The sequence below is a fragment of the Marmota flaviventris genome, chromosome 2 (assembly GCF_047511675.1).
Source record: "Marmota flaviventris isolate mMarFla1 chromosome 2, mMarFla1.hap1, whole genome shotgun sequence".
Lineage (NCBI taxonomy): Eukaryota > Metazoa > Chordata > Mammalia > Rodentia > Sciuridae > Marmota > Marmota flaviventris.
The window spans coordinates 119,872,801-119,892,563 of NC_092499.1; the positions used below are offsets into that span (position 1 = coordinate 119,872,801).

Consider the following 19,763-nt stretch of genomic DNA (forward strand, 5'->3'; position numbering starts at 1 on the left):
TGCCCTGATTTCTCTAATTGAACTCACTTCTGAAAGACAGCCTGGGTCCAGGTTGGAACCAGGGTTAGGGAAGCAGCTTCCTTTATGGCTCCTCAACTCTAGTTAATATTTTCCCTCCCTCTGTTTCTTTTTGTTTTCCTGGAGAATTTTAGTGCTATACCGCAGTCTCCTACTCCTCATCCAATTCACTCTCTCAGAGGAGGCAGGAATACCTCCTTTAGCCACCCTTTCTACAAGCCTTACATGAGTCTGGGCATCATTGGCCTTTGGCCACCTCTGCAATCTTAAACTCTTTTTCTACCACAGTTTACATCTGTTTACTGACTTGGTGACCTCAAGAAAACTTCCAGTTCTCTGATACCTCCATTTTCTCTGTCATGAGAACACCCTTGGCATCCCTTCAGGACTCTATGTTCTCAGCTACTTTGCCACTTTGCCTGTGTGCCCCATCTCAGAACTAGACTCCTAATTCTGGATTCTATACTGAGAATGTAGAATGATTCTGGAGACCATCACAGACCAGGGCAGTCTGGTTCTGCTTCTAGCAGGGTCTTGAGGCTCAGTTTTCCCTCCATCACCTGTGGAAACTCTTCTCCATGTGTTCCATCTTCTCTCCAGTCCAGTAGCTGGACTACTCTCTCAAAGCCCTTTACTCATGGTCTGGGTGTGTGGGGGAGGTAGAACCACTACCTATGTTTCCTCACTTTTCTTGAATCCCAGTAGAAGAGTCCTATCCAATGCCTCCACTTGGTGCAATGAATGTTGACCCTGCATGTCTCCCAAGATATCACTGCCCATCACTTTTTTCTCCTCTCTATGGTATCTTCAGCCTCTACAGTGTTTTCTTCAGTACCTGCTTCCCTGCTTATAGATATGCTCATCTCCTGTCCTATCCTGGAGAAGACCTTTCCAACCCTGTGTTCAGCTGCTGCCACAAAAGGGATATATGACCATTGTAGAATATTTAGGAAAAAAGAAAAAGAAAGAAAATAACATCTCATTTTTTAAATAACATCTCATTATTAAGGGACAACTACTATTAATCTTTTGGTGTCTTGTCTTTTAGTGCTGTCACTGATATATTTTTTTTAAATTTCAGCCAAACCAGGTAAAGTGGTGCACACCTATAATTCCAGTAACTAGGGAGGCTGAGGCAGGGAGATTTCGAGTTCAAGGTTGGACTGGGTAACTTAGTGAGACCCTGTCTCATAATAAGGAAGGGCTGGGGATATAGCTCAGTGGTAAAGTGCCCTGGGGTTCAATTCCCAGTACCTCTGAAGAACAAAACAAACACAAACAGAAAAAAAAGTCAGCCAAGCTTTTGAAAGATTAGTCTACTAGATTTGTTCCTTCTTGTTCTCCTTCATAGATTCCTAATTTCTTGGCTGTCTGACTTCTACCCCACTACTTCCCTTCCATGACCTTCTAATTACCAAATCAGCCTGTGACTGCTCTATGGCCATGGACATTGTTGACCCAATTGACCAGTCACAAAGATTGAGATAGATCTGTATTCGTTTAAAAGAAATTAAAAAAAAATTCTTAAATACCTTTAATTAATTAATTAATTAATTAATGTGGTGCTGAGTATCGAACCTAGCATCTCACACGTGCTAGGCAAGCACTCTACTGCTGAGCCACAACCCCAGCCTCATAGATCTGTATTCATTGACATGAAAAATTTCCATAGGCTATAATTGAATGGAAAATAACAGGTAGTAAAAGAACATATGTAGAATATAATCTCATTTCTGTCATGTATGCTTATATATATAAAATGAAAAACAAGCTGGTTGTGGTGGGGCACATCTGTAATCCCAGTGTTTTGGGAGGCTGAGGCAGGAGGATTGCCAATTCAGAGCCAGCCTCAGCAATGGTGAGGCTCTAAGCAACTCAGTGAGACCCTGTCTCTAAATAAAATACAAAATAGGGCTGGGGATGTGGCTCAGTGGTTGAGTGCCCTTGAGTTTAATTCAAAAAAAAAAAAAAAAAAAAAAAAAAAGAAAAAGAAAAACAATAATAACAACAACAAAAAACAACCAGGGTTGAAGGAATTAGAGCTCCGTGATAAAACACTTGCTTAGCATGTGTGAGACAATGGGTTCGATCTCCAGTATCACAGCAAAACAAAATGAAACAAACAAAAACCCACTTTGAGGCCATATATGTAATTGTATTTTTTACATATATATGTATGATTTTTTTTTTTTGGTTTGTTTGTTTTTTAAGAAGAGAATCCTTCAGTGGTTCCCAGCCACTTAGGGTAAATGCAAAACCTGCTCATGGCCTGGCCAATTCACTTTTTTTTTTTTTTAGTTTTCGGCGGACACAACATCTTTATTTGTATGTGGTGCCGAGGATCGAACCCAGGCTGCACGCATACCAGGCGAGTGCGCTACCGCTTGAGCCACATCCCCAGCCCGCCAATTCACTTTTCAACCCTGTATTCCCTTTCCATCCCTCTCTCCACTTCAAGCTTTATTGGCAAGCACTCTGCCACTGAGCCACAATCCCAGCATTACATATTTTCTAAGAACATTCTAACAACAATTCTGCCTTCTTCTGTTCCTTGAATGTGCTATACCATTGCTCTTCTGGCATTCCCGCCTGCTTTCCTGACCCTCTTTCCCTGGCCAATTCTTATTAGAAAAATGTCAAAGCTACAGAAAAGTTTAAAGACTAGTGCAGTGAGCTTCAGTATACCCTTCACCCAGATTCATCAGTTGTTAACATTTGGCAACAACTTTATATGTACATATGAATTTTTGTTTTTGTAGAACTATTTGAAAGTAAGTTGTGGACCACACAGTTCTAAATACTTCATTGTCTCCTAAGAACAAAGACATTTTGCTACATAACCATAAAACCCAAGAAGTTTTGCATTGAACTGTAGTATTTACCAAGAAATGAGTGTATGTTCAAACTTCTCTAGGTGTCCCCAAAATATTCTTTAATACCTGTGATTTTTAAAATCCAGCATCCAAGCCAGGTAGGTGTTGCTTGATTGTAATCCCAGCAACTTAGAGGCTGAAGATGGCAAGTTCAGGCCAGCCTGGGCAATTTAGCAAGCCCCTGTCTCAAAATGAAAAGTAAAAGAGCAGAGGATGTAGCTCAGTGGTAAAGCACTCCTGGGTTTAATCCCAGTACTGCAAAACAAACGAACTGTGTGAAGTCAAAGGAATAAGGGGTATCCATGTACCTTCACCCAGATTCACCAATTGTGTTTGCTACCTTTGCTTTGATTCTGTCAATATCTAGCCATTCATCATTTTTTTTCCTGTACTGTTTAAAACAATTTTCAGATATGATAACACTGTAACTCTACTAGAGTACGTAGTTTTAAAAAATATTTTAAAAGTTGTAGATGGACAAAATACCTTTTGTTTTTGTAGAACCTTTATTTTATTTATTTATTTTTTTAAATGTGGTGCTGAGGATTGAACCCAGTGCCTCATACGTGTGAGGCAAGTACTCTGCCACTGAGCCACAATCCCAGCATTACATATTTTCTAAGAACATTCTAACAACATTTTTTATATAACCTTAATACCATTATCACACCCAAGAAATGTAATATCAATAGAATAATATTATCTAGTTTAGAGTCCATATTTGTGTTTCTTCCATTATCCCAGTGATGTTTGTTAAATGTCTCCCCCTTGAATCACAACCCAACCAAGGTTTACACATTGCTTTTTTTTTTTTTTTTAAGTATTTTTTTTTTTTTTTAGACATTGATGGGTCTTTATTTTGTTCATTTATTTATATGTGGTGCTGAGAATAGAACCCACTGCCTTACACATGCTAGGCAAGTGCCCTACCACTGAGCCACAAACTCAGGTCCTACATACACTTTGCTTTTTGTAGTTATTTGCCTTTATTCTCCTATAGTTTAGAGAAATCACTCATCTTTTTCTTTTTTTCTTGTCTTTTAGGATGTTGGCATTTTTAAATAGTGTAGATCAGTTTTTAGACTGCTTCGCAACTTGGATGTGTGTGATTATTTCTCATGGCTGGTGTTAGATCAAGCATTTTGTGGCAGGAATATTACATGCCCTTCTCCATGGATAACACTGGGAGGCAATAATGTCACTTTGTTGTCACTGACACTTTTTTTTTTTTTTTCTTTTTGGTACCAGAGATTGAATTCAGGGGCACTGAACCACATCTCCAGCCCTATTTTGTATTTTATTTAGAGACAGGGTCTCACTGAGTTGCTTAGTGCTTTGCCATTGCTGAGGCTAGCTTTGAACTCATGATCCTCCTGTCTCAGCCTCCCGAGCCGCTGGGATTACAGGCATGAGCCACTGTGCCCAGCATTGTCATTGACATTATTGATAAAATTTATACTTGGTTATGGTGGCATCTGTGAACTTTCCTTCAGGGTAAAAATGACTTTTCTCCTTTTGAGTCAGTCAGCTTTTTGTTGATGTGACCAAAATACCCAATTAGAACAACTTAGGGAGCTGGGGATATAGCTCAGTTGGTAGAGTGTTTGCCTTACATGCACAAGGCCCTAGTTTCAATCCCCAGCACCACATACACACAGAACAACTTAGAGGGCGAAAAGTTTATTTTGGCTCACATTTCAGAGGTTTAGTTCATGGTAGGTTGAGTCCATTGCTCTGGGCCCAAGGTGAGGTAGATTATCATGGTGGAGAAAAGGTGCTCTATTCATGGTGGCCTGGAAGCAGAGAGGAAGGGGAAGGGGCAGCAGGGAAGATGAACCCTTCTAGATGAATCTCTCCCAGTGACCCACCTTCTCCAGCTATGCCCCACCTATTTACAGTTACCATCTAGTTCATTCAAACTAGGGTGGAACTGATTAGATTACAGCTCCCACAGTCCAGTCATTTCACCTCTGAACATTTCTGCATTAACACAGGAGCTTTTGGGGGACAACTCATGTCTAGATGGTAGCACCTATGTAATTATTAAGTCATGTTAGGGCTAATCCTCTAAGACCTCATGACTCTCCTCTTCTTTAACTGTCTTTCAACTAGTGGTTTTAGAGGCTACTGATGTTGTTTGCCTGAATTAGCTATTGCATTAATGATTGTGAAACTGGGAGATTTTCTCATTCTTCATTTATGGCTGTGTTCTGTAAAGACCTTTTGCTTCTTACTTCTTCCATCTCTCTTTTTTTTTGGGGGGGGGACAGGGGTACTTGGGATTGAGCTTAGGGGCACTCGACCACTGAGTGACATCCCTGGTCCTATTTTTTGTATTTTATTTGGAGATAGGGTCTCACTGAGTTGTTTAACACCTCACTTTTTGCTGGGGCTGTCTTTGAACTTACGATCCTCCTGTCTCAACCTCCCGAGCCACTGGGATTATAGGCATGTACCACCACACCATTTTCTTATTTTGAGACAGTCTTCCTAAATTTTCAGGCTGGCCTGGAACTTGTGATCCTTTTGCCTTAGCCTCCAAAATATTCTCAGCATAATTGCTGAGAATACAGGCATGTGCCACAGCTTCTAGCTCATTTTATTTTTTGATATTCTAATAGTCCCAAATTTGGTAGGTCATAGCCCCTTCAGGGTGGTTCCTGTGTCCCTTTGACATGCCTCATTAGTTGTTGAGTGTTTTCTTATTATTTTTGGTACCACAGTGTGTTCCATTCTAACCTTGTAGGACATTTCCTGTCCTAGTTTGGGGCCAGCCATACATATTTTTTAAATGATGCGTTAAAATCCAGCTACTACAGAGCTCTTTCATACTCTAACAGGAAGAGCCTGTGTTCCCTACATCAACACCTTAACTTACTGACTCTCTGTTAGAGTGCATATGACAAAGCTTCAAAATCACAACAGGACCAACAGTAACAGTAAGCCTGCTAAAATTCAAGATTTCTTTTTCCTCTTTCTTTTTTTTTCTGAGGTACTGGGAATTGAATCCAGGGGCACATGCCATTGAGCTATATCTCCAGACCTTTTCATTTTTTATTTTGAGACAGGGTCTTGCTAAATTGCTAAGGCCAGCCTTGAACTTGTGATCTTTCTGCTTTAGCCTCCCAAAAAGGAATTATAGATATGCACCACCATGCTCTGCTAAAATTCAAGATTTCTTTCCAGTTATTTTTGTCCTTGAGGTATATCTTTTTAAGAGAACACAGAGTACTATGATCCAAAGATACTAGGCAAATTACTTTTTCTATGAATGTTACCAATTTAATATACACATAGCTTCATTTGTTTATGTTTGTTTCAGTTTTAGAGTTTGCTTTTCTTTCTGGCTTGTTTTTGTTGTTTTTTTTTTTAATTTTTTTTTTAAGAGAGAGTGAAAGACAGAGAGAGAGAGAGTGAGAGAGAATTTTTTTTAATATTTATTTTTTAGTTTTCAGCGGACACAACATCTTTGTTTGTATGTGGTGCTGAGGATTGAACCCGGGCCACACGCATGCCAGGCGAGTGCGCTACCACTTGAGCCACATCCCCAGCCCAACTGGCTTGTTTTTGAATATGCAAGTCTTTGTATGTACAAAAGTATATAAAAAACTTTACCCAAAGAAGTCTCTCTGGGAGCTGGGGTTGTTAGCTCAGTGATAGAGTACTTGCCAAACAAGTGTGAGACCCTGGGTTCAATCTCTAGTACCAGTAGTACCATTAAAAAAAAAAAAAAAAAAAAAAGTCTCTCTCAAGGTCCTAGCCCTTCCATCGTGTAAGTGACTATTTCATTACTTTCTGGTTTGTTCTTCCTGTATTTTTTCCCCAAACTAAGCAAATTCATATGCATATTCTTACTTCCCCTTCTTTTGCACATAAGGAGTAGCATTCTATTTATACTTTTTTGTACTTTGCTTTTTTTTTTTTTTTTTTAACCAGGAATTGAACCTAGGGGCACCTAACCACTGAGCCACATCCCCAGCCCTTTTTATTTTTTTATTTAGAGACAAGGTCTCACTAAGTTGCTTAGGGCCTTGCTAAGTTGCTGAGGCTGACTTTGAACTTGTGATCCTCTTGCCTCAGCCTCCCAAGCTGCTGGAATTACAGGTGTGCAACTCCACACCTGGCTGTAGTTTGCTTTTTTAAAAATTTAATATATCCTGGAAATCTTTCCTTAGTAATTCATAGAACTTATCTTCATTCTTTTTTTTTTTTTAAAGAGAGAGTGAGTGAGTGTGTGTGTGTGTGTGTGTGTGAGAGAGAGAGAGAGAGAGAGAGAGAGAGAGAGAGAATTTTTTAATATTTCTTTTTTAGTTTTTGGCGGACACAACATCTTTGTTTGTATGTGGTGTTGAGGATCGAACCTGGGCCGCACGCATGCCAGGCAAGCATGCTACCGCTTGAGCCACATCCCCAGCCCTCTTCATTCTTTTTTACATCAATGTAATAGTCACATTTAGGTTGCTTTCAACAATTTGCTATTACAAATACTGTCACTGTTGAATAGTATATTTGTTGTTTCTTATTTGTGGATAAATAAGATTTGGGGGTCAAGAGGAAAAATATTTTTGTTTTCTCCCTTCATTTTTTTTTTCCTTATGTTTTTCTTCTTAAAACAAAGGTAACATATTATATTACTGTTCTATATCTTGCTGTTTTTGAACTACTGGTGATTGTGGAGATTTTTTCATCCTTAAACCTGGAAGTTCTTAACATTTTCTTTTTAAACAGGCCAGGTTATGGTGGTGCATGCCTATAATCTGAATTACTCTGGAGGCTGAGGCAGGGATTGCAAGTTTGAGGCCAATCTGGGCAATTTAGGGAGACCCTGTCGCAAAATAAAATATAAAAAGGGATAACGTCCCAGGTTCAATCCCCAGTATTGAGGAGGGGAGGCGAGTAACAGTTGTAGAGCATTTTTAGAAATAGCTGTGGAACTGTCCATTGTATGACAGTACCATTTATTTCATAAACCCTTTATTGATGGTCAGATAGCTTGTTTCCAGTTCTTAATTTACATGTTACATGTTACAGTTATGTAACTGTGGATGGGTATCACTTCATGCACATCTCTATCATGCCTTGTGTGTGTGTGTGTGTGTGTGTGTGTGTGTGTGTGTATGGTTGTAGATGGACACAATACCTTTATTTTATTATTATTATTATTAATTTATTTTTTTATGTGGTGCTGGGATTGAACCCAGTGTCTCATGCATGCTAGGCAAGTACTCTACCACTGAGCCACAACCCTGGCCCTGTGCCTTATTTCTTTTTGTGGTAGATATTGTTGGATTTTTTTTTAATATTTATTTTTTAGTTGTAGTTGGACACAATACCTTTATTTTATTTATTTATTTTTATGTGGTGCTGAGGATTGAACCCAGAGCCTCGCACATGCGAGGCGATCGCTCTACTGCTGAGCCACAACCCCAGCCCCAGATGTTGTTGGATTTTTGTCTCTGTATTTGATTCCATACTATAAAAGGGCCACAGAAGATTTTAATTGCCTAGATTAAGTTCAGAGGATTTTGACTGGAATGCTAATTTTTTAAATTGAAGTACAGATTGAACATTTCCAATACAAAAATACAAAATCCTTTGAAATCCAATCATGCTCTGAAAGTTTCAGATTTTGGAGCATTTTTAATTTTTAGGTTAGAGATGCTCAACAGAAAAACTAAAAAATGTGATAAAATGTGAAAAATTGGAATCAAACACTTCAGGTGACAAGCATTTTCGATCAGGAATGCTTGACCTATGTATATAACACAGGAAAGTATACAAATTGTAACTGCATGCTTAGTGAATTTTCCCAAGATCTACACCTCTGTAACTAGTATATGGGTCAGGCACAACCATTATAGGCAGCTCAGATGCTTGCACCCTGTCACTGCCTCTCAATGATAATACTGCCCTCATTTCTAACATCATAGATTAGATTTGCTAGTTTTAAAACTTTACATAAATCTCAGCCAAACATAGAAATGTTACATTGCCTTAGGACTTGTAACATTTCTGCTTTTCGTTACAGATGTGTCCACCAAAGTTACTATTCCAGCAGTTATCTAGGGCTCACTAGCTTCCTTGGCCTTAACTCAACAATGATTACTTAATGTGTATCCTAGCCAGGCCTCCTGCTAAAGTCCCAACCACGTTAGCAAGAAGCCCTGCTGGGTGTCTCCCAATGCTGCAAACCACGTATATCCATAATTCAGTTTTCTTGTCTGCCCTGGACCCCAGGCCTCTTCTCACACTGTTCTCCTACTTCCCCAGGCACCTTAAAATCCCTTCACACTTGCCTCCAGCCTCATCTGCTGCTCCCTCCACATTTTTACTTTTTTGCTTTGACCACAGCAACTTTTATTCCCTTACAAATATGAAGCTCCCTCACACATGAGTGTCTGTGGGATGCTTCCCCTCTGCCTACCTCAAAGACTGCCCTGCTCTGGGTAACTCCTCTTCATTATCCAGGTGTTTGATTACTGCTTATATTTTATTTCCCTGATTCTCAAGATCAGGTTAGATCACCTTGATAGATGCTATGATGTTTTCAGAGCAGCCCTTCTTCCCTGCATAATTAGTGGCAGGGTTATTGACTATTTCATGTGGAGGGCAGGGACCACATCTGTTCTGCTCACACTCTGCTTGGTGCCTGGCAGCTAAGTATCAATAAGTGAACAAATGACTGAAGGCTACAGGGAGGAGGGAGGACAGTTCAGCCTGTGTTTAGGATCAAGGAACAGTTTCCTCTTTCTGAGGTCTTTGGTCTCTTGAGTCTTCACTGTCACTTGGCTTTCCTTGCATGAGGTCCCCTCCCTGAAAGGAATCAAGAGAAACTTTGTACCTTGAGGCAAATGGTAGGAGTAGCTGGAAGGATGTGGCTGGTGAATGGTGGCTCTGTGAAGTGGGGAGCTGACTCCACTGGGTTTTTTCCACTGTGGGAATGAGCCAGGTCCGTCTCTAGGAGACTGCAGCCCAGCTGGGGCTTAGAAAGGTACTAGGTTGGGTGGGTCCCTGAATCTCACCCTTTTCTGGCTTTTTCCTTTCAGTTCAGGACAAAGAGTTGTGGGCAGGCCTCTGGGCCAACTGGTACCAACATGGCAGGTAAGTAGAGGGATGGGCTGTGTGGGTAGATTGAGTGAACAAAAGATGTTCCTTGTCACGTTATTTCCTCTAGTCTTTAGAGGTCAGGCTCTTTCTGTCTTCTTGTCCCAGGTGTTTCCTACTCTCCCCACTAAAGCCTATCTGAGAACCTATCTGAGGGCTAGTCAGCTGTCTAGCCCTCTGTCAGATCTCTCTGATCCTGGGGATTGAGCATCTTAATTTCCCTGTCTAGCTGACCCATTGACTGATTAGCAGCCTGGCTAGCCCAGCCCCCTTCCCCTCTGTCACTGTTCTTTTCTAATACTCTGAGACCTCTTTTTTCTGGTTTCTGAGTGTCAGATCTTTGAAGGCTCCAAGGTACAGAGTGCCAGCTGGAGGAAACTTTAGGGACTATGTAACACCACTGGACAAACTGAATTCTGGAGAGGGGCAGTGATTTAAATGAATGAGTGTTGGGGTGGAGTCTGGGACTCACATCTCTTCACTCTCACCTATCCTGTATCCTCTGCTTGGAACTGGCTTCCCACTGAGAAGTGTGTCTCACCCCAGTGAATAGTCTTTATTTTTTATTCTTCTGAGGGACATCATCTCAGGACCTTTGGTTACATTGGGATCATCTTGGCAGACCTGGGAAGTAGGGACACCTGGGTGGGATTAGCAAAGCAGCCAGTGGCCCCAGGGGCTGAGCAGGTAACTTGGCCAAGGAGAAGAGTGGCATATTGGACTGTAGGGAAGGGAAACATTATAGATGATGCCATATGGTGTGCCTCACCCACAGAGAAAGTGAACAACTTCCCACCATTGCCCAAGTTCATCCCACTGAAGCCATGTTTCTACCAAGACTTCGAGGCAGACATCCCTCCCCAGCATCTCAGCATGACTAAGCGCCTCTATTACCTTTGGATGTGTGAGTACGGTGGGGATGGAGTGGGCCAGGGTGGGTGGGGAGGAAGGAAAACTGGGGGGGCTGGGCATTGGGGTAGGGAGCCCACAGGCCTGGCTTCAGTCCCATGTGTGGCATCTGAGTGGACCAGGAAGTCTTTCCCCTGGCTTCCAGCAGGCTCCTTTCATGGACTAATTCCCCAGCTGGACCTCAGTTTCCTCCATTGAGGCCTTTCTTTCCTTCCTTCCCTCCCCCATCTTTCATTTATAGAGCCTTGGGTTAGAGTTCTCTTTTTTGCAGTGTAATTCCTCTTGTTTTGCTTCCCTTCCCCTTTCCACTTGAGTAGCTTTACAGGGAACTCTGGTAACCTGAGGATTCTGGATTTGGAAGAGAATTCTTCCCTCAAAGCCTCATTTTTCTTGCTCTCTCAAGGAGATTGCTCAAAGAGAAAAGCATTCAACTGTGAGTTGGGAGACATGGATCCAGTTTGTTTCATGGCTTCACTTCCCAAGCAGCAGATTCCCCATTTGTAGAAAGAGAATTGGTTTAGTAATTGCTATGGTTCCATGTAGCTGTGTGGTTTATATTTCTAGGAGTATAGAGTTCTAATGTTGCAAGGTTTTGAGGCTGAAAGTCTAAAGTCCCCCACTTCTGATGATCTATGGCAAGTTGAAGAGAAAGGTGTCATCAAAGGGGAACGGGGGGCTGGGGATGTGGCTCAAGCGGTGGCGCGCTCCCCTGGCATGCGCGTGGCCCGGGTTCTATCCTCAGCACCACATACAAACAAAGATGTTGTGTCTGCCGAAAACTAAAAAAAAAAAAAGGGGGGGGGGAATGGGACTTGGCTGTGCCCAGGTTGGTTTGAAGGCACTGCTTTGGCACATGAGGAGAGGGCAGGCTGCTGGTCCTGTGCAAGGTACCATCCTCAGGGAGCCCCAGACACCACATTTGTGATCTGTCATATTTGACTTTCCCTTGAGTCAGGCCTGCACAAATAGGTAGATGATTGATTTTGCCAATAAGGTGAGAAAGAATGCTGTCTTTACAGCAGAGCCTTCATGGGATGGTAGAAAGAGTAAAGGGTCAGAGTTGGGTGCATATCTATTGTCTCATCTACTCAGGAAGGATTGTTTGAGCCTGCAAGTCCAAGATCAGCCTGAGCAACTTAGTGAGAACTCATTAAAAAAACAAATAAACAAACAAAAAAATTAAAAAGAAAACAAAGAGTAGATGGTTAGGCAGATAAGCCAAGTTTCAAGGCCTGGCTTGACCTTTGGGTAGAGAAGGGATCTGCTCAAAGGAGTTCCCTCCCTGTAACATGAGAGAAGGAAGGGATGGGGCAGCTGTGGGTAGATCTGTAGATGTTGAGAAAAAAATGAGGAGTTACCTCTCTTGGCTTCCATTCCTTTCCATCAGATATGATGTAGGCACGAGAGTGGGAACTTTCGGATAGATGAGTCCAGAATGAGAGCAAGTTTGTGGCAGAGGGTCAGGATACCTGCTAAAGAAACCTGGCCCCTAAGATTTCTGGGTCATGTAAAAGGTCCATTTGAGGTTACCTGCTATGAATTTTAGTCCTGCTAGGCTTTTCTGTGGCACGCCCCCCAACACACACACACCCACCAGGGACTTTCAGCTCAGGTACAAATAGTCATTCAGAGTGAGTGTGACCAGAAGACAGGGCAGGGGAATGTAATGAATTATGAACTTTATGCTGGATGAAGAGAGGAGTGAAGATAGTAAAACTCATGGGTAGAGAAAGGATGTCCATTCCAAAGAGGGAGTAGAATAATTGTAGCAGAGCACTGGAGCAAATAAACTAGAGAGGGGTGTGACTGGAAAGAGAGATGTCAACCAATATGATAAATTGTTAGTGTCTTTTCTTTTTTATATATATTGTTTTAGTTGTAGATGGACACAATACCTTTATTTTATTATGTGATGCTGAGTATCAAACCCAGTGCTTCACACGTGCTAGGCAAATGCTTTACCACTGAGCCCCAGCTCCGGCCCGGTTAGTACCTTTTCTATGTAAAAAGCAAATAAAATCAGTAAGAATATTAAGGCTCCAGGAAATTGTGTAGCATGAACAAGGATGGTAGTAGGACAGCTGGAATACATTGGAAAAAGTGTCCATACTTGTTATGAGGGGCTCTGAGATGGTCATACCTGCATACAAGTGACAGAGTTATCAGGCCAGATCAGATTTGGGAAGCACTGTGTGACCCTGGCTTCCTGGAACTCCACTCCTGGGGAGATCTCATCCAGAAGCTGGATTTAAGGGCTATAAATATCTCCTTAAGTCCTTATTAGGTGCCTGCTAGGTGCTTGGGTCCTGAGGAAATATATATAAGCCTGAGATGTGGAAGGATTCTATTCAGAACCACAGATGCCTGGCTGTTTGAGGCCAAGATTGAGCGGCCCTTGCTTTTTTTATTCAGCAGATCTTGTAGATTCAGTTCAGTGTTCAAGGAAGGGAGCACCCGAGGTGTGTGAGAGTACCAGCATTGATTTTTTTTTTTTAAGTAAGGAGTCTTTGAGGCACCTGTTGGCTGTGACTCTGTAATACTGTGATTTCTAGGCTCAGCTAGATGAAGTGGGGACAGAGGAGGGAAAGCCTGGATCTATCTTGGGGAGCGTCTAGTCTGACTGATGGTTTGTATTTGGGGGACTATGAGAGCATCTCAGGTCTGCAGGAGGTCAGAGGGGTGAGAGATGAGTAAGGAAGGCTTCTTGGAGGAGGAAGCTTGATAGCTGTCTATGAAATTGATTAAAGACTGAGATCCTGATATCACTGCATATCCCATTTAAGTGCAGGGGAGATGTCACAGTGACTTGGAGAGATGTTTCCACAAAGCCTTTTGCTTTTGCCTTTTCATGCCCCTACCTTGCAAGTGAAGGCATAAGATGCCTTGGGCTTAGTGACTGCTGCAGGTCTGGGAGGATCAGGGACTGAAGCCTTTCTGTTTTGTGGTGCTGGGATTCATATGTAGGGCCTGGTGCATTTTAGGCACATGCTGTACCATTGAGCTATATCCCTAGTCCAAAGACCTTTCTTACAAGAAGAACATTTCTACCACCCTGAGGCTTGGGGGCCCTTAAAAGGGGCTTGATGGGCAGAAACTCTGGGTTCCTGTTCTGGAGACTCTTTGTTCTCTGGATTTCTCAGATTCCCAGGAGTGGGTATGGGGAGGGGTTTGGTCAAAGCTTCCAACTTTTTTCTTATAGTCTGTACTCCTCTGTATGTGTTTGTGTGTCTTGTGTGTCTGTGTGTATGTATTCATTGATATGGGTTGTGGGTCTTCTGTGTGGGTGTGAATCTATAAATGTGGTTTGTTTTTGTATGTGTATATCCGTGTGTGTCTACATCTCTCTGTGCTACTGGCATGTGTTTATGGGTCTGTGTTGAGTTCTGGGTATGTGTTATCCATGTTTGGGTGCTCACATATCTCTGAATGGACTTGGATGCATGTGTGCATGTTGGTGTCTGTCTCTGTGTGTGCATGTGCTCCTGGGTCTGCAGTGAACAGCATCACACTGGCCGTGAACCTGGTGGGCTGTCTTGCGTGGCTGATCGGAGGCGGGGGATCCACCAACTTTGGCCTCGCCTTTCTCTGGCTCATCCTCTTCACACCCTGCTCCTACGTCTGCTGGTTTCGGCCCATTTACAAGGCCTTCAAGTAAGTGGTTGGCACTGACCCTAGCTCCTAGCCCTATTTGTCCACTCCCTTTTTTTCTTTTCTACATCTTCTCTCTCTGCCATCACCCTACCTTTCCCAATATCACTTTCCCTTGTTCACCATTGCCTCAGATTGTTGTGGTTCTTGAGCTTCCTGGAAACTCCAGGCTGGGGTGAGAGGGCTGGGAGAACCTTCCTGTTAGTTCTTTCCCTTCCACTCTGTCTTTGGGAGTGGAGGACACAGAGACCAGATCTATTTCTATCTTCTCCCATCACCTTTCTTGGTGGAGCTGCCCATCCTTGATTGGTGATAAGAAGACCATTTAACAATGTGCCAGTGGAAACAGCTATCTATCTATCAACCATTGGTACTATTCATGTGCAAATGAAGTCATCTGACTCTGTACCAAAGGGAGCACCCATCCATGTGTCAGTGGCATTGACTGTCTTGATGCCTGTGAGTGCCCATTTAGTGCCAAATAGGATTTCAACCTTTGTGCCAATGGAACATACCAACAAGGCTGTTTGTCTTGATGTCAGTAGACTATCCTAATGGGTCCTTTTTTTTTTTTTTTGTCAATTATTAGTCCATCTGTCTATGTGCCAGCTAGTTATCTTCGTGCCAATAAGGTGTCCATTCAGTGCCAGTGGAATTTTCTGACTCTGGGCCTATGGGACCATCCATCCATGTACCAGTATGTTTTAGTGCCAATGTGGCTACCCTTGAGAGTGGGGCTGCTTGCTTCTGCCCCAATGAAGCCATCTATTTCTATGCCAATGGGGCCATCCTTCCATGTGCCAGTGGTTGGTCTATTCATGAGGAGATCCCCTCCCTGTGTAAATGTTGCATACACAGGTCAAACCCATGGAAATATTCAAAGATTTATGGATAAAGGGTATCCCATTCTGGTCTCTCGATTAAGGCCTCCATTATGCATTCATTTCAACTTAGAAAGGCTTGGGGTCCTTGAAGGCAGGGAAACCCTGGCTGTTTGCTTAGGCCACCTTCTCTGATGCAGGACCGACAGCTCTTTCAGCTTCATGGCATTCTTCTTCACCTTCACGGCCCAACTGGTCATCAGCATCATCCAGGCTGTGGGCATCCCAGGCTGGGGCGTCTGGTAAGAGGCAGGGGACTGGCTTGGGGCTGGTAGGAATGACACCTTGGGTGTGTCCTTTGCTTACCTCTGTGTGCTAAACTGCCTAGACTCTGAGACACTGTGGGTGACTAGTTATTGGAAGAGTGAAAGGATTCAGGACAGTGTAGAGCCACCACCAGTGAATTAAGGGAAGGAGAATTGGGCAGTGGTTTCTGGGCAGCTGGGAAGTGTCAAGCATTGTGGGAAAACCTTAGGGAAGGAAGATTTGTATCTGATCCCTAAGGAAGGGGTCTTCCTGAGCCACTGATACAGGCCCTTGGATATCAGTAAGATAGTCCTTCTGCATCCAATGATGAGGTTCCTCCCTGTGGCAATGGAATGGCTCCCTGCCTCAGTGGGATGTATCTGGGTATGCCTCCTTCTGTCTGCATAGCCCCACAGCTGGCCTTTTCTTACAGTGGCTGGATCGCCACCATCTCCTACTTCGGGACAAACATTGGCTCAGCAGTGGTGATGCTCATTCCCACCATCATGTTCACAGTCGTGGCTGTCTTTTCCTTCATCGCCCTCAGCATGGTATGTGGCCACCTCAAAGGTGAGAGGGTGGGTTTGGGAAGGGACTATGATCTGAAACAATCCTTCTTCCAAATTACAAGAGGAGCCAGAGGTTTTCCAAGTTAACTCACTCTGGAATTACCTGCTAGACTTTCCTACTGGTGCACAGTGCATGGGCCAGGAGGGAGGACTGGTTTTTACATGTGGATCCCATCTGTTTCCTGGATAGGCTGCCTCTTTCTTTGGATTAACTCTTCCTTATCCTTCTTCTACAGGTTCATAAATTCTATCGGGGAAGTGGGGGAAGTTTCAGCAAAGCTCAGGAGGAATGGACCACAGGGGCATGGAAGAACCCACATGTGCAGCAGGCAGCCCAGAATGCAGCCATGGGGGCAGCCCAGGGTGCCATGAATCAGCCGCAGACTCAGTATTCCGCCACCCCTAACTACACATACTCCAATGAGATGTGAGCCAGCCAAGCCTACAGGAGGCAGGGCTGGGGGCCAGTGGGACAGGGGGCTCAAGCTACAGCATCTGTTGTGGTAAACAAGCAGGGTTTCCCCTTCCCTTTTCTCCTCCTCCCCAACTTTGTACAAAGAATCAGAGTTATATATATATATGTATATGTCTATTCCCTGCCCCCACTTTTTGGTTCCTGCTCTTAGATCTTTAAGAGCTGTGGGTTGCACGTGGAGCTATCCCGTGCAGTGGTAGCTGTGTCTATGTCCCCTTGTGAAATAGTTGCAGTGAAGGTCTCTTGTTGTGGTGCTAGCTGTATGTTTAGAACTAAACCAGCCCCCCCACCCTCACCAGGCTGCCCCCTCTGACCCTGACCCAGGGACTCCTTATGGGGCAGGGGGAGGCAAAGCAGGGAGCCTGGCGCCCTCTGCAGGGTTATGAGCTGAAACTTTCCACTTTTGTCCCTATTGGGAAGCAACAGTATTTAGCACTTATGGTGGTAGGTGGGAAGGTGGGGACAAGCAGGGGTGCTTCCCTTGCTTCTTGTAATCCATCTGATCTCCTCCCTCAGTCTTCTCCTCTCCTTGTCTCCTCCCTGCCATCAGATTCCCAGTGCTCACTTCCATCATCCAGGGTCTCTTTCTCTTTCCTGTGTGGCTTTTCTGTCTTTGCCAAGGCTGTATCCCAGTTATATCTGCTTCTAAGACTAAGCCCACATTCCCAAATCTGATCTGATTTCCAGTTCAAGTAAGCTGAGAGGGGAGCTGAGCCTCAGCCCTGATGTTGAAGGGGTATGCAGCTGGAGATTCAAAGCCCACCTGGGGACCTGAATTCCAGGGAATGGCAATACAGGATTGGTCTCCTTGCCTCTGAGTCCATCTGTCTGTTTCCTTCTGCTTCCTTCTCAACCCTCAAATCCTTGGGCTTGACTCTTCTACCCTGGCTTTACTGCCTTCCCTGAGGAGTTTGGTTCTGTGGGGATTTGTCATCTCCAGTTGTGCTGGAGCAGAAGACATGTAAATAATTATTGGTCCCTGGGGAGGTCTGGCTATTCTCATTCCACTGGAGCTTCTAGGTATCTCTGAGTAACCATAGGATTCCACTGGATTCCTTGGAGCAAAGCTGTTCTGTTTGGGTCTGGCAGGAAGTACAGGGCTCAGAGGGCCAGAACTGGAAGAGAGATCAGAAGAAGGTAGACAGTATCCAATGAGAGAGGAGCATGCCACTCGTAGTCTCACTTGCTCTTGGCCACAGAAAAGTGCTGGGCACTTGAACTTGGGGCCCAGGGAAAAGTGCACAGGTCCAGTCCTTGTTGTAAGCACAATGAACCTAAATGGTATTTCTGGTTAGTCAGGGAGGGAAGAAGAGATGCTTTGGCTTTAGTTTTTGGTTTAGGTATCCCCCACCCCACATCCAAATCAAGATAACTTCCTTCCTTCTGTCTAAAGGATTTGGTTCTTGGCAATTCTTCACCCTGTTAACACCTCTTTCCCCTTCTAAGAGGCCCAAACAGGGGCTGTTTTGTTTGAAGCAGTGATGAACATTGCTGGCAGAGGCCTCAACTCTGTATGAGACCTGGATGGAATTGGGTTCTCACCAAAGGAGCAGCTCCCTATTTCCTACCCTCTCTTCTTCCAGTGGAAGCCCACCTGGGCTAGATGAATTGGAAAACCAGACCCCACTTGACCACTCTAGGCTGGCTCCTCCTTGAAACTCAACACCTCACTTTGCAGGCCACTCTGAGCATTGACCTACCACTACTTCATAAAGTTCTTTTCTAATGGTCCCTTAGGCTTGGGTCACAAAATATAATTGGTTCTCTTATCATTTTCCTTCTGGAGAGCAGTTGTCACAGCCCCTGGTATCTGAAGAGACCCTTCCTTCCCCTTGATCCCAGTCCTCTGATTCCCTTTCCCTTAATCCCTCTGGTAGTTCCAGGAAGACTGTGGTCCAGTTGCTAGCCTGGCATCCATGGCCTGTTGGATGCCACCTTCAATCAATTTCCTGTCCTACCTGCCTTTCCCCTGAACTGGCTCAGACCCGTATGGCTGTGCCTGGCATTGTCCTTGGAAACCCTATTACCTACGTCTGGCCCAGCTTATTCAGTCTCTGGGAGGCTGTATTTCTAGGCAACTATGCACTTTCCTGTGGAGGGAACCAGGATGAGAAGTGGGGGTTGGACACAGAACCCTCTCTGCTGGATGGTCTGGCTTGGAGGTGGGTCAAGGAGGGCCCAGTTATGGGGATCCTCAGGTCTGTGGCCAGCCAGTGATCTGTTTTTGCATTTTCCTGGTGCCCACTGCCCCTCCTTGTTTCTGGGAGGCATAAACCATTCCCTAGCTGGCAGTTGATCTGCCTGAGCCAATGTGTCTATCTGTGGTAACTGAGTGAACAAAAATAAAGGGGAACATTTGACCCTGTCTGTTGTGTCATGTGTCTTCATGTTGGCCTGCATGGAGCCTTACCTTGGGCCATAGGGCAGAGGTGTGAAGGTGAGATGGGTGAGTTGGGTGATCTGTGGAGTTATTCCTTAGCACCAAAAGCCGAGCATGTTTTTTTTTTTTTTTTTTTTTTGGTGCTGGAGATTGAACTCAGGGCTTTGTACATGTGAGGCAAGCACTCTACCAAATGAGCTATATTCCCAGCCCAAGCCATGCACTTTCGTGTGGTTCTTCCTCTGAGGCAGCTTTGAGTAGGCCCTGAAGTTGCCACATAGGCCTTCTGCTTATTAGGAGGAGGAAGCTGTGAATTCCTGAGAAGGAAGTAGAAATAGGAATGATCAGTGGGTGAGGGGTGGTTTGGTCCACATGGTTCACTGTGGACAAGGGAAAGAGTAGAGCATAGTGGTCCCTCAGCTGTCACCGTGGGATACCTGTATCTGGTTGAGCAGCCTCAATAAACACAAAGGTCCTGAATGCAGGAAAATGAATAAGGTAGGGAAATGCATCCAACATGCTTTCTCCTGCTGTTTTCCCTTTGCCCTCCTCTTGGAGTGCCTTTCTGGTCATCTATCCTGGTCATCCTTCCAGATTCATCTCAAGTGACTGACTCCTTCGTAGAGAGGGCTTTCTTACCTGGAATGTTGCTTAGGTCCC

The 19,763-nt window shown here is 44.1% G+C and overlaps 1 protein-coding gene across 3 annotated transcripts in view; it reads left to right on the top strand.

Annotated features, from left to right (window-relative positions):
• Positions 1-19,069, top strand: part of Scamp5 (secretory carrier membrane protein 5) — a 71,166-nt gene extending 52,097 nt beyond the window's left edge. For all 3 annotated transcript variants that reach the window (XM_071608475.1, XM_071608474.1, XM_027923738.2), the window contains 6 exons: positions 9,938-9,992; positions 10,771-10,899; positions 14,399-14,555; positions 15,574-15,675; positions 16,113-16,230; positions 16,485-19,069. In XM_071608475.1, the coding sequence (XP_071464576.1) occupies positions 9,986-9,992; positions 10,771-10,899; positions 14,399-14,555; positions 15,574-15,675; positions 16,113-16,230; positions 16,485-16,679 (708 nt within the window). In that variant the 5' untranslated portion in view covers positions 9,938-9,985 and the 3' untranslated portion in view covers positions 16,680-19,069. The remainder of the gene's footprint in view (positions 1-9,937; positions 9,993-10,770; positions 10,900-14,398; positions 14,556-15,573; positions 15,676-16,112; positions 16,231-16,484) is intronic.
• The last annotated feature ends 694 nt before the right edge of the window (positions 19,070-19,763 follow it).